The following is a 23,709-nucleotide window of genomic DNA, read 5'->3' as shown; positions in this document are numbered from 1 at the left end:
AAACACTCTGAGTTTGAGATTTGTGGATAGGTGGATTACTGGGGACTGCTTTTGGGAACAACAACTGTAAAGGAGTGAGGAGTAATAACCTATATGGGAAAGAATCTAAAATAGAGTGGATGTGTATATATGTGTAACTGACTGACTTTACTGTACTATTGAAACTTACTTAACATTGTAAATCAACTGTATGTCAATAAATTTTTTAAAAATTTTATATATAAAAAAAAGATTGGATAAAGAGGAAAAAGGTGCAATTTGAGGTTGCAATCTCACAGAGTAAGATAGTCCTTCAGAAGTGTTCTGAAATGAAGCAAAGGAACTAGGCCTTTGTGACCTTCACTGAGCAACCACTGCGTGTGGGCTGCCCCTGAGAAGGGGGCATAACCTTAAGCAAGGCAGGTTCAACATAGGACAATTTCTTTCTTTCTTTCTTTTTTAGCAGCAAAAAGCTCAGGTTTTTATTGAATGTGTTACTAAAGAAGTTTAGTCAAAAAGACCAAAGCCCATGTCATCATCAGATTCTTAAAATTCTTCTTTCTTTGCTTCTACTTTCTTGTCCTCAGCTGGGGCAGCAGTGTGGATTGGGCAGGACCTCCTATGGGTGCAGCACCAGCTGCTGGCATCAAGTCCACCAGCCCCCACTTTGCAGATGAGGCTCCCAATGTTGACATTGGCCAAAGCCTTTGCAAACAAGCATAGCCAGAAATGCTCAACATTTACATCAGCTGCTTTAATGAGGGCATTGATCTTATCCTCAGTGACCTTGACCCTCACCTCATAGCCCGCACAGGATGAGGACCGAATAGATGCAGGTGAGCTCCAAGGTGGAGGCCATAGTGCATGCAAGTGCTAGATGGAGGCTGCTTGGAGCGGTGCTGGTCACCCAGATGAAGTGAGGGTCTCACCACAAAATGGCCTTAGCTTCCTCAGGAGAACCAAGCACCTAAGCAGCAGCAGAGGAAAGGGCAACACAGGACAATTTCTGAGGAAGTACTCAGTCATGAGTGTTCAGCAACCAATATTTCCAGCAGCTAGGAATAAGTGTCTCATTTCTAAATTGGGGGATGAAGGGGTGAGGGATGGGGGTGGTGGTAGTTCTAAGTGACATGTCACATGGCCACTACACTTGTTTAACCATAAAATCTCCTTAATCAGTAATATATTTCCCAAGTACTTTGAGTAAGATTTAATTGAATTTATAACAACAGAAGTATTCTAAGGCTTTGGAACTCTATTGTTAGGTGGGTCAAAAAGGGAAGGGCTACTCAGAAAAAAGTGGTGGTTTTGATATATGATGTCAAGGGTGGGTGAAGGGGACAGAGTTTGGTGGATAAGAGCTCTTTCATACCTTTTATTTTTTAAATCTCAGTTCAGTTCAGTCACTCAGTCATGTCCAACTCTTTGCAACCCCAAGGACTGCAGCATGCCAGGTTTCCCTGTCCATCACCAACTCCTGGAGTTTGCTCAACCTCATGTCCATCAAGTTGGTGTTGCCATCCAACCATCTCATCCTCTGTCGCCCCCTCCTCCTCCTGCCTTCAATCTTTCCCAGCATCAGGGTCTTTTCCAATAAGTCAGTTCTTCCCATCAGGTGGCCAAAGTATTGGAGCTTCAGCTTTAGCATCAGTCATTCCAGTGGATATGCAGGACTGATTTCCTTTAGGATTGACTGATTTGATCTCCTTGCAGTCCAAGGGACTCTCAAGAGTCTTCCTCAACATCACAGTTCAAAAGCATCAATTCTTTGGCGCTCAGGTTTCTTTATGGTCCAACTCTCACATCCATTTTTAAACCTGGGGTGTATTTATTTATTTTTGGCTGTGAGCGGAGTTTTTCTAGTTGGGCAAAGCAGGAGCTACTCTTCTGTGCAGTGCCTGGGCTTATTTTGAGGGCTATTCTTTGTTGTTGAGCATGGGTTCTAGGGCACATGGGCTTCAGTGGTTGTGACTGGAAGGCTCAGTAGGTGTGGTGCACTGGCTTAGTTGCCTCTCAACATGTGGAATCTTCCCAGGCCGGGGATGGAACCCATGTCCCCTGCATTGGCAGGCAGTTTCTTTACTACTGGACCACCAGGGAAGTCCTCATACCTTTTAATAGCATGCAAAATATCATGCAGGTCCAGGCTAAGATATTAAATTTCCCAATCCAAAGATACATTTCAGTAAAATAGAATAGAATGAGAGCAGAAGCAGGATGAACTTTTATAGGGGGGAAAAATCTAAAGTCCTGTCTAAGTTTAGAAATTACTTGTATATATGAAGAAAAGTGTTGCTATGTGTAAATAGCAGTTCATGTGAAAAAAATATCTAAGTTTAATTTACCACAGTTTTATCTCTATGACATGACTGAGAAAAATGATAATGTAACCTTTAAGTTGAGTTAAGTTTATGCTACTGTAAAAGACAGTTCTAGTGTATCCTGTGTTAACCAGATCTCATCTGTACTCAGTTCAAAGTATTTTATAGCACACATATAGAAAATGCATGAATCACAAATATACAGCTCAATGAATTTTCACAAAGTGGACATGCCCACTGGAGTGACCAAATGTTCCAATTTCCCTAAAGGTGTCCTGGTTTCAGCACTGAAAGATTTGTATTTTGAGAAACCCCTCTGTTCTGGACAAACTAGGTTTGTTACCCTGCTGCTGCTGCTGCTAAGTCGCTTCAGTCATGTCCAACTCTGTGCGACCTCATAGACGGCAGCCCACCAGGCTCCCCGGTCTCTGGGATTCTCCAGGCAAGAACACTGGAGTGGGTTGCTATTTCCTTCTCCAATGCATGAAAGTGAAAAGTGAAAGTGAAGTCGCTTAGTTGTGCCTGACTCTTAGCGACCCCATGGACTGCAGCCTACCAGGCTCCTCCGTCCGTGGGATTTTCCAGGCAAGAGTACTGGAGTGGGGTGCTACCCTAATTCACTCAGATTAAAAAACAGAACATTATCAGCACCCTAGAAACCCTCATATGGATTGTCCGTCACTACCCACCTCTCTTCCCCAAAGGAAATAACTATCCTGACTTCTAACACCGTAGATTATTTTGAGGTCCTTTATTTTAGTATGAGCACTGCAAACTAAAGAGCAGAGGTTAAACTTCATAGCTCATGGGCTGAATCCAGCTGGTAGACGTTCTGTTTGAGTTATGCAATACTGGCCTTTTCTTTTCCTCCATGTACTTTATTTGAGGGACAGTGCTAAGAGTTTTAATACAGGTATAGATTCATGCAACCCCTACCACACTCAGTATACAGTGTGTTTGATTGTCACAAAAATCTTCCTCATGCATCTCCTTTGCAATCACATATTCCACTGGCTCTTAGTCCTTGGCAACCAATGATCAGATCTCCATCTCTCTAGTTTTGCCTTTTCCTGACTGTCATACATTTGGAATCTTACACACCAGGTAACTGGTGAGTGTGCCTTATTTCATTCAGCATAATACCCTTGAAGTTTATGCAAGTTGTTACTTGTATCAATAGTTCATACCTTTGTATTGCTGGGCAGTATTTCATTGTATGAACATCTGTTTGCTTATCCATCCAACTTAGGACTTCTAAGTTGTTTTCAATTCTGAGCAATTATGACTCAGTTCAGTTCAGTCGCTCAGTCATGTCCGACTCTTTGCGACCCCATGAATCGCAGCATGCCAGGCCTCCCTGTCCATCACCAACTCCCGGACTTCACCCAGACTCATGTCCATCGAGTCAGTGATGCCATCCAGCCATCTCATCCTCTGTCGTCCCCTTCTCCTCCTGCCCCCAATCCCTCCCAGCATCAGAGTCTTTTCCAATGAGTCAACTCTTCGCATGAGGTGGCCAAAGTGCTGGAGTTTCAGCTTTAGCATCATTCCTTCCAAAGAAATCCCAGGGCTGATCTCCTTCAGAATGGACTGGTTGGAACTCCTTGCAGTCCAAGGGACTCACAAGAGTCTTCTCCAACACCACAGTTCAAAAGCATCAATTCTTCGGCGCTCAGCCTTCTTCACAGCCCAACTCTCACATCCATATATGACCACTGGAAAAACCATAGCCTTGACTAGACGGACCTTTGTTGGCAAAGTAATGTCTCTGCTTTTCAATATGCTATCTGGGTTGGTCATAACTTTCCTTCCAAGGAGTAAGCATCTTTTAATTTCATGGCTGCAGTCACCATCTGCAGTGATTTTGGAGTCCAAAAAAATAAAGTCTGACACTGTTTCCACTGTTTCCCCATCTATTTCCCAGGAAGTGATGGGACCAGATGCCATGATCTTCGTTTTCTGAATGTTGAGCTTTAAGCCAACTTTTTCACTCTCTACTTTCACTTTCATCAAGAGGCTTTTTAGTTCCTCTTCACTTTCTGCCATAAGGGTGGTGTCATCTGCATATCTGAGATTATTGATATTTCTCCCAGCAATCTTGATTCGAGCTTGTGTTTCTTTCAGTCCAACTTTTTTCATGATGTACTCTGCATATAAGTTAAATAAGCTGGGTGACAATATACAGCCTTGACGTACTCCTTTTCCTATTTAGAACCAGTCTGTTGTTCCATGTCCACTTCTAACTGTTGCTTCCTGACCTGCATACAAATTTCTCAAGAGGCAGATCAGGTGGTCTGGTATCTCCATCTCTTTCAGAATTTTCCACAGTTTATTGTGATCCACACAGTCAAAGGCTTTGGCATAGTCAATAAAGCAGAAATAGATGTTTTTCTGGAACTCTCTTGCTTTTTCCATGATCCAGCGGATGTTGGCAATTTGATCTCCGGTTCCTCTGCCTTTTCTAAAACCAGCTTGAACATCAGGAAGTTCACGGTTCACATATTGCTGAAGCCTGGCTTGGAGAATTTTGAGCATTACTTTACTAGTGTGTGAGATGAGTGCAATTGTGCGGTAGTTTGAGCATTCTTTGGCATTGCCTTTCTTTGGGATTGGAATGAAAACTGACCTTTTCCAGTTCTGTGGCCACTGCTGAGTTTTCCAAATTTGCTGGCATATTGAGTGCAGCATTTTACAGCATCATCTTTCAGGATTTGAAATATCTCCACTGGAATTCCATCACTCCACTAGCTTTGTTCGTATTGATGCTTCCTAAGGCCCACTTGACTTCACATTGCAGGATGTCTGGCTCTAGGTCAGTGATCACACCATCGTGATTATCTGGGTCGTGAAGATCTTTTTTGTACAGTTCTTCTGTGTATTCTTGCCATCTCTTCTTAATATCTTCTGCTTCAGTTAAGTCCATACCATTTTTGTCCTTTATGGAGCCCATCTTCCTCTCTTCCTTCCTCCCCTGCCACACGGTCACGTATGCAACACATGTTTCCCCTGAGAGAGGTGGCAAGACCAGAGGGCCCCACCCGAGTCCATGTGCCATTTTCATTGTCAGATATGAGCCAGATAGAAGAAAAGTTAGGATCATTTTCTGAAAATCCTACCAGATACAGAAAAGAATTCCTGAGACTCTCCCAGGCCTATAACCTCATATGGAGTGACGTATACTATATTCTAAATGCCACTCTCACCCCTGATGAAAAAGACCATATCTGGCAAGCTGCAAAAGCCCATGCTGATCATTTACATAACCAAGACTGGGATAGCCCAGTTGCTGCTAAGGCGGTGCCTCAGTTAGATCCCCACTGGACTTATCAGCCCCGTGAGCCAGGTATCAGGAGACTCAATCATATGATTACCTGCATTCTAGAAGGAATGCAGAAAAACACTCATATCCATGTCAATTATGATAAAGTCAGAGAAGTCACCCAAGGGGCAGACGAAAATCCAGCCTTATTCTTGGCATGCCTCACAGAGGCAGTCCAGAAGTATACCAACCTAGATATCACCACCCCCGCTGGATTACTCTACCTTCACATTCAATTCATCAGCCAGTCTGCCCCTGACATCAGAAGCAAGCTTTGACAACTAGAAAAGGGCCCTGAGACCCCTCAAACAGACCTTCTAAAAGTAGCCTTCAAGGTGTTCAATAATAGGGAGGAGGAGGCTAAGATAGAAAAAGAATGTGAGAGAAAAGCTAAATATGCCTTTTTGGCAGCAGCAATTAAGGGAAGAGATCAGGCTGGCCCAAGTCATCCCAGAATGGGGCTTAAACCCACCCCACCCCCCCCACGCCCCAGACCCTGCTTCCAATGCAGAGTCAGGACACTGGGCAAAGGCATGCCCAAACTCGCGGTCCCCACAAAAGCATGCCCAACCTGTGGCCAATGGGGACACTGAAAGATGGACTCTCCCCAGGGACGCCTGGCACCCCTGGGGAGGTCCCCACCTCCCAGACCTGGAGAGTGGAATGTCCACAGGGACGCCCTGGCGCCTCTGGGGAAATCCCCACTTCTCCCCAGAACCCCAGCCCAACCCTACGAGAGTTGTTCCAATGATGGGGCCTGGGTTCCAGCCCCCTGGCCCGTGTCCCAAACACGAGCTCGGAACTTAGGGTAGACGGAGTAGTGGCTGGAAAAAAGACCTCTTTTACAGTAGACACTGGAGCCACTTTCTCTTAACTTCCTACTCTGGCCCAACTCAAGACTCAGAACTCACAATCAAGGGGGTCTCTGGAGTTCCCCTGAGGCCAAAAATCAGCCCTCCATCACTCTGTCAGTTTGGGAAATTGACACGTATACACTCATTCCTGATAATGCCTCAGTGCCCGATGGCACTCCTAGGGAGAGATTTGTTATCCAAATTAGGGGTCTTTATTATCATATCCCCCTCGATACAGTCTCTATATTCTGCATGCAGATGGCACCTGGACGGTCCCTATCCCTCACCCCTGACCTTCCCTTGGATCTACCCTTAGACCCCCAAGTCTAGAACACTGATCACCCATCCATAGCCAAACATCATCCCCGAGTCCACATTACCCTAAAAGACCACTCGACTATAATCACCCAACAGCAGTACTCTCTTACCCCGGAGGCCCACAAGGGACTTAAGCCTATCATAGACCGTCTTCTTCAAGCCTTTATCCTAATTCCTACCCATTCACCACAAAACACTCCTATTCTGGCAGTAAGGAAGGGACCAAACTCTTGAAGACTGGTCCAAGATCTGCGAAAAGTCAATGAGGTCATCACATCAACATTCCCAGTAGTCCCTAACCCTTACACCCTTCTGTCTACTATACCCCTGACTGTAACCCACTTCACGGTATTAGATCTCAAAGATTCCTTTTTCACCATCACTCTCCACCCCTTCTCCAAACCCCTTTTTGCCCTTCACCTAGCAAGACCCTGAGACTCATGTTTCCCAACAACTAACATGGACAGTTCTCCCCCAGGGGTTCAGAGACAGTCCTCACTCTTTTGGACAGGCTTTACAAAAGGACCTACAGACAATCGACCTAGCCCCGAGTCATCTCCTCCAATACGTAGATGACCTCCTCCTTTGTAGCCCAACCCGAAAACTCTGCCTCCAACATACTGCCAAACTCCTTGGGGCTCCGGGATCCTGGGGTTATTGGGTACCCCAATCTAAGGCCCAAATAGCCCAGACAAACGTCACCTACCTGGGGCTCTCCATATCCCATCAACAAAGAACTAGTCCCCCAGATAGAATCCAGGCCTTAATTAACTGTCCACTTCCAAAAACGAAAAGGGAACTCCTGTCTATCCTCGGCCTCCTAAATTTTTTCTGTATCTGGATCCCTAACTTCTCCCTCATTGCAAAGCCGCTCTATGAGGCAACTAAAGGATGTCTGGATGAGCCCCTCTTTAACCCCTCCTTGCTGGCCAATCCTCTTCACCAGCTCACTCAGAGCCTCCTCTGATTTCCAACTCTCCACCTGCCAGATCACACCAGACCATTCTTTCTCTTTGCACATTCCAACCAAGGACAGGCCCTGGGACTTCTGTGTCAGCGGGCTGGAGACACCTGGGCTCCCATAGCCTATCTATCAAAACAGCTTGACATGGTGACCAAGGGGTGGCCTCCCTGTATACAGGCCATGGGGGCTATCACAGCCCTCGTACCCGAAGCAAATAAAGTCTCTAGACATGCCCCTTTAACAGTCTGTTCTCCACACACCTTCCGAGATTTACTATCACACAGGACTTTCCTCTCCCTTCCCCCTTCCAGGGTACAGGCCCTACATGCCTTTCCCCTCAACCCTCAGCTCTCATTCTCCCCCTGCTCTCCCCTTAACCCCGCCAGCTTATTACCCACATCCTCTAAAACAGACTCCCTCCTATACAGCTGCAGCCTAACAGTAGATCTTACCCAAAACCCCTTCCAACATTTAACAGATCAGCCCATGCTAGACCCAGACACCCCACACTGGTTCGTTGATGGCAGCTCTCAAAAATCCCCACCCTTTGCAGCAGGATATGCCATCATCCAGGGGGACCTTTGTCACAGTCACGAAACCCAGACAACTGAAGCTTCACCTCTGCCACCTCACACCACCTCCCAACAGGCAGAATTGATAGCTCTCACCAGAGCTTTAACTCTGGCTAAAAATCTAAGGGTTAACATCCACACAGACTCCAAATATGCCTATAACATACTTCACTCAAACATCCTAATATGGAGAGAAAGGTTTCCTATCCCAAAAGGGATCCCCCGTTATTAATTCAGACCTCATCCACAAACTTCTAGAGGCAGCACTCTTACCAAACAAAGCCGCCATCCTCCACTGTAGGGGACATAAAAAGGGAAGTCTCATATCAGCCTACAACAATGTTGCAGACCAGAAGGAAGGGAGATAGCACTGTCCCATCCTTTCCTCCAGTCCCCTGTCATCTTAGCTTTGACTCCACCCGACCCTCTCACCACCAGAGAAATCCTCTTATCTACATTCACTTTTTCATCCCTCATCCAAGACACTCCAACAGTTCCTCCATAACCACTTCTCCATATCCAATGCTGACCAACAATATTTAGATAATCTTACCCGCTCCTGTCAAACATGTCAACATACTAACCCCAATTCCAACCTTAAACCGACATCCTTTCCAACCCTTCAAACACGAGGCAGCCTCCCAGCACAGGATTGGCAGATAGACTTAACTCATATGCCCCCGGTCCGGAGAGTCAGATACCCTCTGGTCCTTGTGGACACTTTTTGGGATGGGTAGAAGCATTTCCCATTACAAACAAAAGAGCCCACACTGTGGCCCAAATCCTCCTCACAGAAATTATCCCCAGGTTTGGCCTGCCTTCATCCCTACAGTCTGATAATGGCCCGGAATTTACATCCAAAGTCACCCAACAATTTGTCCATTTCTTACAGATACCCTGGAAATTTCACATTCCATACCATCCCCAGTCCTCAGGAAAGGTAGAAAAGATGAATAGAATAATCAAAGGAATCCTTACCAAACTAACCCTCGAAGTACATCTGGATTGGACTAAACTTTTCCCAATTGTTCTCCTCAGAATACGGACTTTGCCCAGAAAGCCCCTGGGGCTGAGCCCCTTTGAGGTGATGTATGGAAGGCCCATGCTCCCTCCTGGACTCCCCCTGAACCTCCTCTCATACCAAGCTTCTTATACTCCCCTCTGCTGGCAGAACTCCGCAATGCCCTCTGGAAATAAGTCAACCACAACTTGCCTGCCCCTGACCCCCAAGCCTCCCTGATCCCTTTACAAACTGGGGACATGGTCTATCTGTCTGATAATCCCCAGGGTGACCTAACCCCAAAGTGTTAGGAACCATTCAAAATCATCTTCCTTACCCCAACTGCAGCTAAACTTGAGAAGGTCACCTCCTGGGTACACCTCTCTCGCCTAAAACAGGTCACCTCTGATCCTGTGCTGCTCTCCTTAACAGACAACTATCAGGTCTCCCTCACAAGGCCCACCTCCTTAAAATTCACCCGGCGACAACTTCTGTCAACCATCCAAGAAGACACTGAATGACCTGGACTCTCTTCAACCTACAACTGTTCCTGACCCAACTACTACAAGACCTCTGGACCAGCGCCCCGACAGGAACCTCCTTCAAAGACATGACTACACTGGTGTCTCAACTGTGGCTCCAGGGAACCTTCTACAACCTGACTCCAGATGAAATTGATTTCTTTACTCTCATTCTCTACATCATTCTACAGCCTAATGAACACTGTTCCTCCTCAGATTCAAACAACCACCAACTTGGGGCCTTCTTCCCCTCGCCCTGACTGGCCTCTCCCTGTCTCTCTAACTATAATAGCACTCTTAATCTTAATCCTTGCTATAGGCCTAGTAACTGTCTCCCCTCAGGACTGGCCACCTATCCTTCATCTCTCCATGGGTATTGCCTGTGTTGCTAGCTGTGTTCTACTCCTAGGGTACTATTTCCTCTGCACTGCCTAACTAACAGCCCATGACTCCTCTGTTCCTTATCCTTGTTGCACTCCCCAGCCTTCTGGCTACTCCCTGCCCCTGCTCTGACATTTATTCCTATGTACATTCCTCATGTTATAATACAGCTCCAAAGCCATGCACCATGAACCTCGGGGGTGGGAAGTCCAAATTCCTACTCACTGTTAAAGTACAAAAGAGAGGGAGTTTTGTGAGTACCTGCCATAAGCCAAATGGAAGAAACATATGTTTCTATCCCATTAATCACTGGGGGTACTCAGATGGGGGCGGGGTACTAGATAAAAATCGGGAAAAGAAACAAGAACAAGTCATAAAGAACATAATTTCCCGGTTACAGGCAACCCCTGAGCCTTATAAATGCCTAGACCTTCTTTCCCAATTACGGCCTCTCCTAAAACCTCCCTCTGGCAACCAACACCTTACCTGCCTTCTCAACTCTTCCTTCCAATTCTTCCAGTACACACAACACACATCCCAGTGTTGGATATGCATGTCACTGTCTCCCTCACCGCACATAGCAATTCCTTTACCTTCAACCTGGCTGTTACAGGGCAACTATACCTCCCCTTCCCAACAAAAAAACTACACAACTCATTGGGCCAGTCTCTGACAATGTCCTACTCTCAGCCTCTTCAAACCTAACCTGTATTAACTACTCTAGTCCCAACTACACTGGTCTTACAAACTCTGCTCCCTCCTTCTGTTCCACTTGGGTTCTCTGGAACAGCACAAATAATTGTACCTATCCGGGAATCTTCATTCTCTGCGGGACCTATGCATATTCATGTCTCCCGTTGGACACACCCCCCCCTACCCCGGACCTTGCATCTTGGTCTTCCTGACCCCAGGCCTAACATTCCTCAAAGAAGAAGAGGTAGAACAAATATTCTACCCCCAAGGGGAACTTTCCCACAGGAAAAGATGAGCTGTCATAGCCCCTCTCCTGATTGGGACTGGCATAGCAGCAGCCCTAGGCACTGGGATTGGATGCATCGCTACCTCTGCCCATTTCTACTACAAGCTGTCCCAAGAACCTAATGAAGACATGGAGCAGGTAGTGGAGTCCTTCGTTTCAATTCAAAGACAAATTAACTCATTAGCTTCTGTGGCCCTTCAAAATAGGTAAGCCCTAGACCTTCTCACCGCAGAAAAGGGAGAAGGGACCTGCCTTTTCCTAGGAGAGGACTGCTGCTATTTTGTTAATGAAATGGTCACAGTCCAGGGCAGAATCAAAGAACTTAGAGACAGAATTGAATGCCGCCGAAAAGAGTTACAAAACCTTTACAGCCCTCAAAACCTGTTCCAACAGGTCCTCCCTTGGTTGCTCCCTTTCCTGGGGCCACTGGTACTTATCATTCTATTCCTCTTATTTGGACCCTGTTTCTTCAATCTCTTTCAAAGGTTTCTCCAAGAATGGATTCAGGCCATCTCTCGAGATCAGGTCAAGACCATTCTTCTCGAGAGCCTCACCCCAAGCTCAGCAAAAGGAGACCCTGGGCCCTAGGGCGATCCTCCATTTCAGACCCAAAAATTGTCACCCCTATCCAGCAGGAAGTAGCCAGAGAGATATGGCGCCCTTTTCCCCATTTTTTTATTTTTTATGATTTCAGGGTCTGGAATAAAGGAGTCTTTGGGGCCTAGGAAAGAAAACAATGGTTTCAAAGGCCCTTGCTTAATCATCTAACTTCAGAGAAAACAAAACAGAAATTTAGGCCCTGATGCTCCAGGCCGGTTGCATCTATCTGGGCCTTATCACCCCCTGTCCAGAAACCTTCCACCCCCTACACCTGTCCAGAAGACTTATCAGCCCCTGCCCAACTACAAATGCCATCTCAACTAAAGACTACCCAAAACATCCCGCCTGATTAACGTTTCCCTTACCGCTTCCACAAACCTCCCTTTAAATATGGAACCTCCCTGATCCCTCTCTGCCCTTAGCCTGGTCGTTAGGCCGACTGTCTGAATAAAGGTAACCTACTTCTGTTGAGGTCGTCTTTCCTCTTTCTGCCTCGGCCCGAACTATACCTTACATGTAGGGTGAATACCTGGGAGTGGGATTGCTGGGTCATATGCTAAGTATAGGTTTAATTTGATAAGAAACTGCCACGCTGTTTTCTAGAGTGGCTGTACCATTTTGCATTTCTACCAGCAATGTAGGAGAGTTCCAGTGGCCCTCCATCCTTGTCAACACTTGGTATTATTATTTTTATTTTAGCCACCTTAATAGATACAAAGTTGCATCTCATTGTGGTTTTAATTTGCATTTCCCTAATAGCAAATGATATTAAACATTTTCTTATGTGCTAATTTGTTATCTGTATATTGTATTTAGGGAAGTGTCCATGAACACAGGAGCCTGGTGGGCTACAATTCATGGGGTTGCAAAGAGTTGGACAGACTGAGCAATTGAGCATTCACACACTAAATCCTTTGACCATTAAAAAAAAAAATTGTTTTCTTAACATTGAGTTTTGAGAGTTCTTTATATATCATGAATTCAAGGTAACAGTGGTCACAACAAATAGCTTCTCATAGCTCTTTAGGATAAAAATCACATCTTTATCATGTTTGTTAAGTCCACAGCATCTGGTCTCCCCTTGCTTTACCTCATCAGTATAGTTTTAGACCTCTCTTCCTTCAACTCTACTTTCCAGCAATGTTGGACTTTTTATGTTGTCTCATGCTCTTTCCCATTTTAGGATCTTTGCATATCTGATGCTCCTTCAAATCTGTAGTGGAAAAATCTTCCTTATCTTTTTTGAGCTTCCATGTTCTCATCTGTAAAACAGAGACAATAACAGTACCTACTTCAGAAAGCTATTGTGAGGAGTAAATGAGTCAGGTATGTTCAATCCTTAGTACAGTGTCTGGCATAGAGCAAGCACTCAATAATTGAGAACTGTTATTAAATTCAGTCTGTCAGATTATATGCTTGCTGATACCCTTGGTTGCTATTCTATCTTATGCAAAAGGAATTGCTTCCGACTACTACAGCAACAACCCAGGTGGAGTGAAATGAGTACTCAACGTATGCAGAGCTGATGACCAGGAGGCCAGCAGGCCCATCTCAAATTCAGACTCAGTTGGAAATAACTCCATGGAGATTTCCCAAATATGCATTGACAGGATTGAAAGAAACGAATGCTTATAACTTTGAACTTGTGTCTCAGTACCAGTGCACTATGAATTAATATTTCCTACATCTTACACAGATCTTGAGTGCCATGTGGAAAATTTTTATGTTTCTGACTCAAATTATTTCATTCCAGCCAACTCTGTAAGTATGTTGGACCTGAGTGCCTGGTCCTGAGAAGTGGTATCTGTACTACACTATAGTTAGGTGTATGAACTCTACATCTTAACTGTCTAGGTTTGAATCCACCATTTACAAGACCGGAAACCCTAAGCAACCTCTTTGTGCATCAGTTCATTCATCTGTAAAATGAGGATTGAGAGTTTGTGAGCAATGTGAGTTAATACGTGAAAAATGTTCTATGTGTTTGCCATTAGCTTTGCGTTGTAATCAAATCATTGCACTTATTACAAAAAAAGGTAAGCAGGGGAGAAAGGGAGAAGCAGGGCCTTTCCCAACTTCTGAAAGGTCTCAATTCTTAAAGGCACTTAGCAGTCTTACGGAGAATTCCTTTGGGGGGAGCCAGGAAAACAGAAATTTTCCACAAGGAGGTTCATTTGCATCTATCCTGAATAGGGTTGCCGGGAATTCCATGGGATGTGGGGTGACGTTTTCCCCGAGGCTGCCATGGGTTTGCGGGGCTCTGCAGCTGCCTCCGGTGCGGCCGCAGGAACCCGAGCCGTGTCCGCCCCTCGGCGCCAACTGGCTCCAGATCCCGCCGCCGCTTAGTCCGGCGGCACCGCCTCCTGCCTCTAGTCACGAAAGTTCCCAGCCGCTCGCTGCGTGCTGGACGTGACTGGCGGCAGCTGCACGTCCCACAATCGCGCTCGCTGACTGACAGCGCCTCGGTGCAATGGCAGCCAGCGGGCGCCTTCGGGCCGCGTTCTAGAGCGGCCACTGGGCGCCGAGAGCCGGGCGCGGCGGCCGGAAAGGGGCGGGGCGGGAGGAGTGGCGACCCAGCCCGTGAGGTGCTAGGCATTTTCCACGCGTTCGGACCCTGAGTCGGTCTCAGTCTCTGCCGCTGTCTCATCCCCTGGCCTCTCGCTGCAGCTGAATTGCCAAGATGTCGCTTTCTAACAAGCTGACTCTGGACAAGCTGGATGTGAAGGGGAAGCGGGTCGTCATGAGGTAATCCTTGGGGTTCTCCCGCAGCCTCTCCGGCCGGGGCAGACTTCTTTTCCTCCTGCCTCAAGTGACCTTTAGCCCTACTGTCGGTCCCAAGGGCTCTAGCCCAGTAGGGCGAGGCTGGCCACCATTGTGGCTGAGGTTTTGCCCGGGTTTAACGGTTTCTGACCTCATTTTCCCCAGCCCAGAAACTGAGCCGAATTTGCTCTTTGCTGGGGTGGATCCTCCCAGGGAGGGTCAGATTGCGGGGATCCATTTTGCCCTCTTTTCTTATTTCTGAAGGGCAGTTCCGTCGCCTCCAGTTCTCAGTTGGTGAGGTGGGACCTGATGCTTAGCCTGCAGATCCCTAGGCCTCCAGTGAAGGGACCTTGAAAGGTCATTTGGATAGTTTTCCTTCCTCCACCACCCTAGACCACCCCAGACAAATGAGAAACGGCCCACATTTCTAAGGTCCCTGCCCAAAGGGACATGTTTCCCAGAGGATGTTGTTCAGGAGCAGAATCCACTAAAGCGTTGAGGGTAGGAGGGTAGGAGGGTAGGAGGGTGAGGTAGGGTGGGGCGCACCGAAGGAGGCCCTGCAGAGCTTACGTAACAGGCCTCTGCCGCCATGTAGTGTCTTTGGACCACAGGCCTTGGGTTTTGCATCAGGATTGTGACACACACTGGGTAATGGTGGAGCAGGGTGTGGCTGCTCATTCTTGATGTTCTCTAACCTCACTCCCAGAAGTGGCTAGAGAAGCAGGATATTAGAATATTAGAAGTGGGGAAGGCTAGCCACCTGCCTTGGAGTCTCTTACTCCAAACATGTGGATCCCTGGCCACATGGCTTCTCCCTTGTTTGCCAAAATTACTAGTGTGATGTATGGAGTATTTACATTTCTCCTTTTTGTAACGTGTACATTCGTGCATGTCAGGAGCTAACTGCAGGAATTCAGTTAGGTATGTAACTGACTTGACCTTGATAGGATCCAAGGGTGGTGCTTTTGCCAGCATAAGGGCTTGACAGCATTGGGTAGTCTTGTCCTTTTAGGGAAGTGGTTGATTGATGGGCAGGCATGTGAATGATGTGATCCTTTCCCAATTTGGGCTGGTTCAAGAGAGGGCAACTTTTCTATATTAACGGTTCAGAAAGCAGTAGGGGATCTCCCTTTACTTAAGGCTTAAACTAGGTAGGTGCTGTGAATTGGTGTACTTTGTGGATGCCCTAAAAGTTAATGTAGCTCTCCCCTTCCCTCTAATTTCATTATGGCCACTATTAGTTTACAAGTGGCCTTTTCTGCTTTGCTTTGCTATGGCAATAATCAGAAGAACCCAATAGCTTATGGCCATGAAAAACGCCTGGTGTCCCCTTTTGCTAAATCACCTAGTCCTTTGCAATCTGAACAGAGTAGGAATCACAGACATCCTAGTATTAGATAATGGCCCTGTCTATCCCTCAGATGCTTTTAAGAAAGATGGATAGAACTTATGAAAAACAGGACAAGTGGAAAGTGGCGTGCAGCTAGATCTTGGCTGTTAAGTCACTTCAGTCGTGTCCGACTCTGTGCGACCCCATAGACGGCAGCCCACCAGGCTCCCCTGTCCCTGGGATTCTCCAGGCAAGAACACTGGAGTGGGTTGCCATTTCCTTCTCCAATGCTTGAAAGTGAAAAGTGAAAGTGAACTCGCTCAGTCGTATCCGACTCTTAGCGACCCCATGGACTGCATCAGGCTCCTCCATCCTTGGGATTTTCCAGGCAAGAGTACTGGAGTGGGGTGCCATTGCCTTCTCCGATATCTTGGAGAACCTACAATTGCAGTCTGAGGCTTTATCTCCTCTCTTCCCAGGTTTGAGGAATTATCTGAGCTGGTTGAGAGTGAGACTGGAGGAAGTGCTTATCTTTTCTCCCTCTGGACCTAATTTGAAATATGTTTCTGCCCCAGGGCTCAAAGTTTCATTTAACACAGATTAACCGTAAGCCTTGAAATGATTGGCTAGTCCTGTTTTGCTGGTGGAAAATGACCTATCCAAGGTCACTGAACTAGCACGTTGGTGGAAGAACCAGAACTAGAATTTGGGTCTCCTTGCCTACCAACCATATCCTCTAAATTCTTGGATGTAGTGAACAAGGAGAGGTTAAAATAGACCTTTTGTCGGCTGAAGGTTGCAGCCAATAATTTCCCCCTGTAATCTGGATAAATTCTACTTATCTGATTTGAGGACAGGAAGTTGCTTTTTTCCCAGATTATTAATGTAGCTCTTGAAAAGAGCTCTTGAACATTGTAGGATTGCTTTTTGCAAGAATCTAGGTAGCTTTACATGTCAGCTCAAATTTCTTTTTGTTTTAATTGCCTTTATGTAGTGGTTGCTGGCAGTGTTCCGGAAGTGGAGCCTCCAGAGTAGTGGCTGCTTTACTAGCCTCCTTTCTTTGTCTTGCAAAGGGGAGCTGTGATGTTTAGGGCCCCTGCTTTGAACTGCCAAGGGAAATTGACTGATTTGTTGAGGGAACTTCCTGATAGCCAGAAATCTCTGACTGGATAATTACCAGGTTGTACCTCAGTTTTTTAGGATTCCATTTGACTTTATAGACCTTGAGTAAATTTCCTGTTTAATTTTGCTGTGTCATTTCCTTTCTTTCTCTCATAGGTTGCCAGTCATACTCCTTTGCCGACTGGTGAAGCACTTCCCTTTTGCTTGCTCTCCCTCCTCCATTTTTTACAAACCTCACAGTTTTTCTCTAACCTGTTGTAACTTGTTAAGCAACAGCTACAAGTTGGTGTAGTGGAAGAAGAAACAGGGAGGAAAAACAGCAGAGAAGAAAAAAAAAGTCTCAGAGAGTCAGTTAGTTATTAGTCGCTCAGTCGTGTCTGACTCTCTGCGACCACGTGGTCTCCCACGAGGCTTCTCTGTCCATGGAATTCTCCAGGCAGAAATACTGGAGTGGGTTGCCATTTCCTGCTCCTGAGGATCTTCCTGACCCAGGGATTGAACCTGGGTCTCCTGCATTGCAGGCAGATTCTTTACTGTCTGAACCACCAGGGAAGCCCTCTAAGAGAGCCATAATACCCCTCTTTCCTGATCAGGGACAGTGAAGTAAGGGTGGGAATGGTTTCTTGGAGAGCTTTTAATGGAACTGGGCCTGGACTTCTGAGATTTCAGGTGATAGAGACTTGATATCCTTATTACAACTAAATTAATATTTTTAAGATTCATTCTGAAATAGTTATATGTTCACAGAACATTGCAAAGATAATATAGAGAGGTCCTGTGTTCACCCAGTTTCCTTCATAATTCCTTACATAATTACAGTACGATATCAAGAGTAGGAAGGAAGTTGACATTAGAATAAAGCATATAGTTCTTTGCTGTTTTATAACATGTGTAGATTTGTGTAACTCCGACCACTATCCAAGATACAAAACTAATTTTCTTTGAGCAGCACCAAGATCTCCCTATGTGTCATCCTTTAGCATCTTGGCCCCTCTCCCTCCATTCCTAAACCCCTGGTAACTACTAATCTGTCCTGCATTTCTATAATTTTATTTCAATATGTTATATAAGTGGGATCACACATGGCATTTTTTTCACCCAGCATAACGCCCTTGAGATTTATCCATATTGTTGTATGTATCAGTCGTTCATTCCTTGGATTGCTGAATAGTAGTCTGTGGTATGGGCTTCCTGAGTAGCTGAACTGGTAAAGAATCCACCTGCAATGCAAGAGACCCCAGGTCGATTCCTGGGAAGGTCCTCTGGAGAAGGGATAGGCTACCCACTCCAGTATTCTTGGGCTTCCCTGGTAGCTCAGACAGTAAAGAATCCGCCTGCAATGCCAGGGACCTGGGTTCAGTCCCTGGGTTGGGAAGATCCCCTAGAGGAGGGCATGGCAACCCATTCCAGTGTTCTTGCCTGGAGAATCCCATGGACAGAGGAGCCTGGCAGGCTGCAGTCCAGTGGGTCGCAAAGAGTCAGACATGACTGAAGAGACTTAGCACACATGCTTAACCTTTTGAGGAATTTCCAGACTGTTTTCCAAAGCAGCTGCATCATTTTACATTCCTACGGGCATATGAGTGATCAATTTCTCTGCATCCTCACTAACTCTTGATGTCATTTTTTATTTCATCCACTCTGATATGAGTGGTGTGTAGTGATATCTGACTTTGTTCCTGAGGCTGAGCTCAGGATTAAGAGAAATAGAAAAGGAAAGGGTACAGATTTTACACAGGATAAGTGAAATGTGTAGGCCAGAGCAGTTTCTGTGGTGGAGTCCTCAGAGAGGAGATGTTAAAAGCAGAGCTGTTGTTAACATCAGGGGGAAGGTAATCCACAAGCAATGAGAAGAAAGTATAAGTCCTTTTCTCATCAGTAAGCTATGCCATGGCAGCATGGATAGGTGAGATAGATTCTTGAGTGTTTCTAGAGAATTTCTTCTGTGTCATGGCTCTGGGATAAGGAGCAGCACTGAAGGGGTGGCTTGTGCTCGGCCCCTTGCTGTTAACCCTTTTGAATGTGGGCCTTCTTGGAGTCTGCAGAGGGTGGGGGAAAATGATCCATGATGAGATACTCTATCCTCTTTGGAATGCTCTGAGCCTTGCTTAGGATATTTAAAGAAGATGCTTAGAATCAGAATCAAGTAGCCTGAAGTTAAGTAGACTGTTTCTTTTTTCAGAGGCATACTGCTTTTATTTTTCAAGATTTTAAATAAAGTATTTGAATATAGAATTAATCCTTCAACTCCTCTTTGGAAAGGTTATTCTTCAGTGAAGTAGCGTACAGGCCTAGGAGACATAGGAAATTGGTGGTCTTCTTAGTTGGTTTAGGATTTTGTAATTGTCTGCCAAGCCTCAGCCTAAGAGAGGAAGGACTAGTGATGGAGCTTTATGGTCAGACACAGCAACAAGTCTTTTTGAATCAGTCACACCTTCACTGTTGTCCTTTGGTGCGTGCTGCTAGCTGTTTTTAGTAATGGTTGATGTGCCTTTTAGATCACAGAATCATGTTTTGGAGAAGTCCTCACATGAATAATAATAGTTACCACTTTTATGGCACTGTTTATCAGTTACTCTCCTAAGCACTTTGCAGATCGCTAACTCATTTAATTCTCACAATAACTGTGAAGTAGATACTATCATCTCCATTCTATAGATGAAAAAGAAATCAATTTAAAAAGGATCTTGGCAGGTGAAACCTTACAGATAGCTAGCCACCACACATCATTGCTTTCTAGGGGATTGAGGTTCCAGTCTATCTTGAAGAAAGGGGAAGGAATGACAAGTTCTTAAAAATGATAAAGCAGCAAGAAGTTGCATAAGAAAGGAAACTGCTATATTTTTTTCCCCTGCCCTGGCCATGCCCTGTGGCTTTTGGGATCTTAGTTCACCAACCAGGGATTGAACCTGGACCCTTGGCAGTGGAAGCGCTGAGTCTTAACCACTGGACTGCCAGGGAATTCCCTGCCTGTGCTGTCTTGATCACTTCTCTTCTGATTGTCTGTTTGTTAGGTGGGTAGGGTCACATGTTCCATCCTCTCAGGTTTTTTTTTTTTTTTTAAATAAGTTTTTTAAAAAATTGAAGTATAGTTGATTTACAATATTGTGTTAGTTTCAGGTGTACAGCAAAATGTCCTATCAGGCTTTTAGAAAGAAGCTATCTTATGGTTATTGACTGTTTTGCTTGAAGGATACTGTGTGAACTTAGCCTTGGACACTGGGTTTCTTTCTGGTCCTGAGGTCCCAAACTTCGTCCAAAACGAATGATACTCTCTTGGTGTGTTTTATTTTTCCATTTTTTTTTCTTTTGAGAAATGTTTGCTTCATTAGGACCCAGAAATAATACCAGGGAAATCAGAATCCAGATGTGTTCTTTATAACCTTACCCTTCAGGCTGCCACCATTGTTAGATAGTAGCATGCTGGGCCCATATAGAAATCTTTTTAGATGGAACTAGTTTCAGCTTCCCAGGTCTTCAGGGCTTGTTCCTGTGATTTTTTTAAAATTTTCCTCTTAAAAAGTGTGAAATACATACCTAAAAGGGCACAAATCAAAAGCTCAAAGAATTATCACAGAAAGAGCACATTTGTCACCAACATCAAGAAAGAGAACAATATCAGAACCCCTGACGCTCCCTCTGGTGTCCTGTCTAAGTCACTACTCCCACTCTCTTCCACATGGCTAATCACTATCTTCTAATACTGCTGATTATTTTTAAGGTGACTTTTGAACTTCCACTTATTTAACTGGTTCACTAAAAGTACCTCTCATAATCTTTGAGGGAATGATAATTTGATTGTGGCTCTGAACTTGACACTTTGTTTCTTTTTCAGAGTAGACTTCAATGTTCCTATGAAGAACAACCAGATAACAAACAACCAGAGGTAATGTCCCTGCTACACCCTGAGCTAGGTTTAAGATGTACGTGGGTCTGAGTATATGTAATGAAATGGTTTTCCATTCTTATTGTAGAATTATGGCAACTTAAGCTGCATGATCTTGGCTTTCAACCAACCCACCATCTGGTTTGCTTTCTTATGACAATTTAGAAATTGAAAAAAAATCATTTTAAGAAGGTGATTTTTTTCCTCCTTTTTTTTAATTTGAAGAATTTGAGGTTGTACATTTTTAAAGATTATCAAGGTTTAAGGTTACTTAGCTTTCCTGCAAAATGAAGAACTGTTCATGTAGTTTTACAAGCCCCTATTCTAACTGGCCCCCATAAAATCAGTTTTTGAGAATTTTGATTTAAGGGAAAAGACTTTGGAAGTAATACTTGCAGTCAGTTTAGGCTCTCCACATGTCTTGTTCAGGCTGTCCATGTCTTGGCTCCTAGATTCAGAAGCAGAAATTTTAAGTGATAGTATTGTTCTTGCTTTTGATTAGATTCTAAAAGATTTTTATTTTAAATGAAGGGTTTGAGCTGGAAAGGTATGTTCTAATGATCTAGGCCTGTGCTGTCTAGTAAAAATATAATAAAAGCCACATGTAATTTAAGATTTTCTAGTTGTCCCATTAAAAAGTAAACAAACAGATTAACTTAATTTTAATATATTTAATCCAGTAAGCTCCAAATAATCATTTTAATATATAATCAATTAAAAATTAATGAAAGGAACATTTAACTTTTTTGGTATTAAGTATTTGAGATCCAATACATATTTTACTCTTAGACAACATACCAGTCTGGCTAACCACATATCCAGTATTCAGGAGGTCCCTGTGGCTAATGGACACCATATTGGACAGTGCAGGTATAGACCTAGAACATTTTTAGATATTGGCCCCAGAATAGAGCCTGGCATTCTGTCAAGCACATCCCTCCTGCACCATAGTGAAAGGTCTTTGTATAAGCCATCTCTGACCCTTCTTGGCTTTTTTGTTATTTTCTGCAACATACATAAAAGATTAGAAATATGCCTATCAAGGTATTTTATGAGTAGAAAGCAGAGAAACAAGTCTGAGTAGATCTTCATTTTCAGAAATCCGTGGAGTTGATAAATAAAATGAAGCATTAGAACTAATAGAACTTGACTGTTAAGGGAAAGCACTGAAGATTAATTTGGTTTCATTGGGCAAATGTACCTGATGAAAGTTTCTTGTTTATTTGGTATAATTGAGTTTTTATATCTGCCAAATAGCATAAGATAGTTAGAAATATAACTTGGCTTTTTATTATTCCATTCTTTGCTGAAATGTCATCTTATTAGAGAGACCTTCCCTGGCTACCCTCTCTAAAATCCCCTCCACCACTATTCTCCAGTCGTTCTTGTCACTGTACCTTGCTTTATTTTCTCCATAGTTCTTATCACTTCTGTGAGAGCAGAAATTATTTTATTCACTGTTGTATTCTCAGAATCTGATATAGTAGCTGCTACAAAAGTAGCATTCAACAAATATTTGTTGAATAAATAAATATTTTCTTTGTTATCAGGTTTAATTTCTTAAGTACTGCCATGAATGGAAAGTTAGTATTGGGTTTGTAACAAAAATTGAAGTGTTTAAAGAAGTTAAATACATTTTTGGTTAAACTATAATTTAGTAAACGCAATGTGTTATGTAAACCACATTTTATATAATGTATTTATTTTATCCTACATAAAAAGTGACTTAGGATTTTGTAATGGGTACTGAAAAGTAACGTTTTTTCAGTTTTCCCAAAATTTCTTTTAATGGTTTCAAAATTTGAGAATTTTATATTTCTTCCAAAGTCAAACACTTAGGGTATTTCAGAGGTCCCTAAAAGCACCCACATGTTTGGTGATTCACTAGAAGGATTCACTGCTAAAGTTTATTAAGGTGAAAGGATTCACTGCTAAAGTTTATTAAAGTGAAAGGATGCATGACAGGATCAGCAAGCGGAAAAGACACAGGCAGAATCTGGAGAAATCCATGCTTAGGTTTCCATGCTCTCTCCCCCTCATGACACCAAGTGTGGTCCTTTTCTCCAGCAGTGAAAATGCAGTAATTGTGTGTGATATCTCTGCCCAGAAAAGCCCTTCAGAGACTCAACTCCCAAGATTTTTACTGGGAGCTGATCACATAGGTACCCTCTGTCCAGCAGCTACCAAAATTCCTTACTCCTGGAGGGAAGCAAGTGTTGAATATAAACCTGTTTGTACAGACGATCTAGGAACTGTGAACAGCCTTTGTCAGAGAACTGAAGGACCAGCTCAAAAGCCAAGTTCCCAGACACCAGCCGAGTGCCAACCTCGCAAGCAGGTCCTTCTGAAGACAGCAGTTTCCGTCCTGCTATATTAATTTTTTTTCTGCACAAGGTGCAAAACATGATGAAATTGTATAACCCTAGGTAGAGGGTTGACATCCTATTAACTTCTTCCCCTACACATGAACTTGAGGACCATCACTGAGTTGCTGACAGATTTGAAGGAATTTGGAGAAGAAAGGCTTTATGTTTTATGAGGCCATGAATAAAATAGTTCTCACTAATTCTTAGGAGTAGCCTTATTCTACTTGCTGTCTCTTCTTGGTTGCAGGATCAAGGCTGCTGTTCCAAGCATCAAATACTGCTTGGACAGTGGAGCCAAGTCAGTTGTTCTTATGAGCCACCTGGGCCGGCCTGATGGTGTCCCCATGCCTGATAAGTACTCCTTGCAGCCAGTTGCTGTAGAACTCAAATCTCTGCTGGGCAAGTATGTTTCAGGCTCTTGTCAACTCTGTGACAGG

General features: G+C 44.3%; 1 protein-coding gene and 1 pseudogene across 1 annotated transcript in view; one reads left to right on the top strand and one right to left on the bottom strand.

The window, feature by feature from the left end:
* Positions 1 to 458: 458 nt before the first annotated feature.
* LOC784645 (large ribosomal subunit protein P1-like) lies at positions 459 to 1,237 on the bottom strand (annotated as a pseudogene).
* Positions 1,238 to 14,371: 13,134 nt separating this feature from the next.
* PGK1 (phosphoglycerate kinase 1) overlaps positions 14,372 to 23,709 on the top strand; it is a 22,680-nt gene continuing 13,342 nt past the window's right edge. Inside the window, 3 exon segments of the mRNA NM_001034299.1 lie at positions 14,372 to 14,553; positions 20,856 to 20,906; positions 23,520 to 23,675. Of these exon segments, the coding sequence (NP_001029471.1) occupies positions 14,489 to 14,553; positions 20,856 to 20,906; positions 23,520 to 23,675 (272 nt within the window). The 5' untranslated portion in view covers positions 14,372 to 14,488.

This window comes from Bos taurus, chromosome X, assembly GCF_002263795.3.
Source record: "Bos taurus isolate L1 Dominette 01449 registration number 42190680 breed Hereford chromosome X, ARS-UCD2.0, whole genome shotgun sequence".
Lineage (NCBI taxonomy): Eukaryota > Metazoa > Chordata > Mammalia > Artiodactyla > Bovidae > Bos > Bos taurus.
This window is presented reverse-complemented; position numbering and strand designations above follow the sequence as displayed.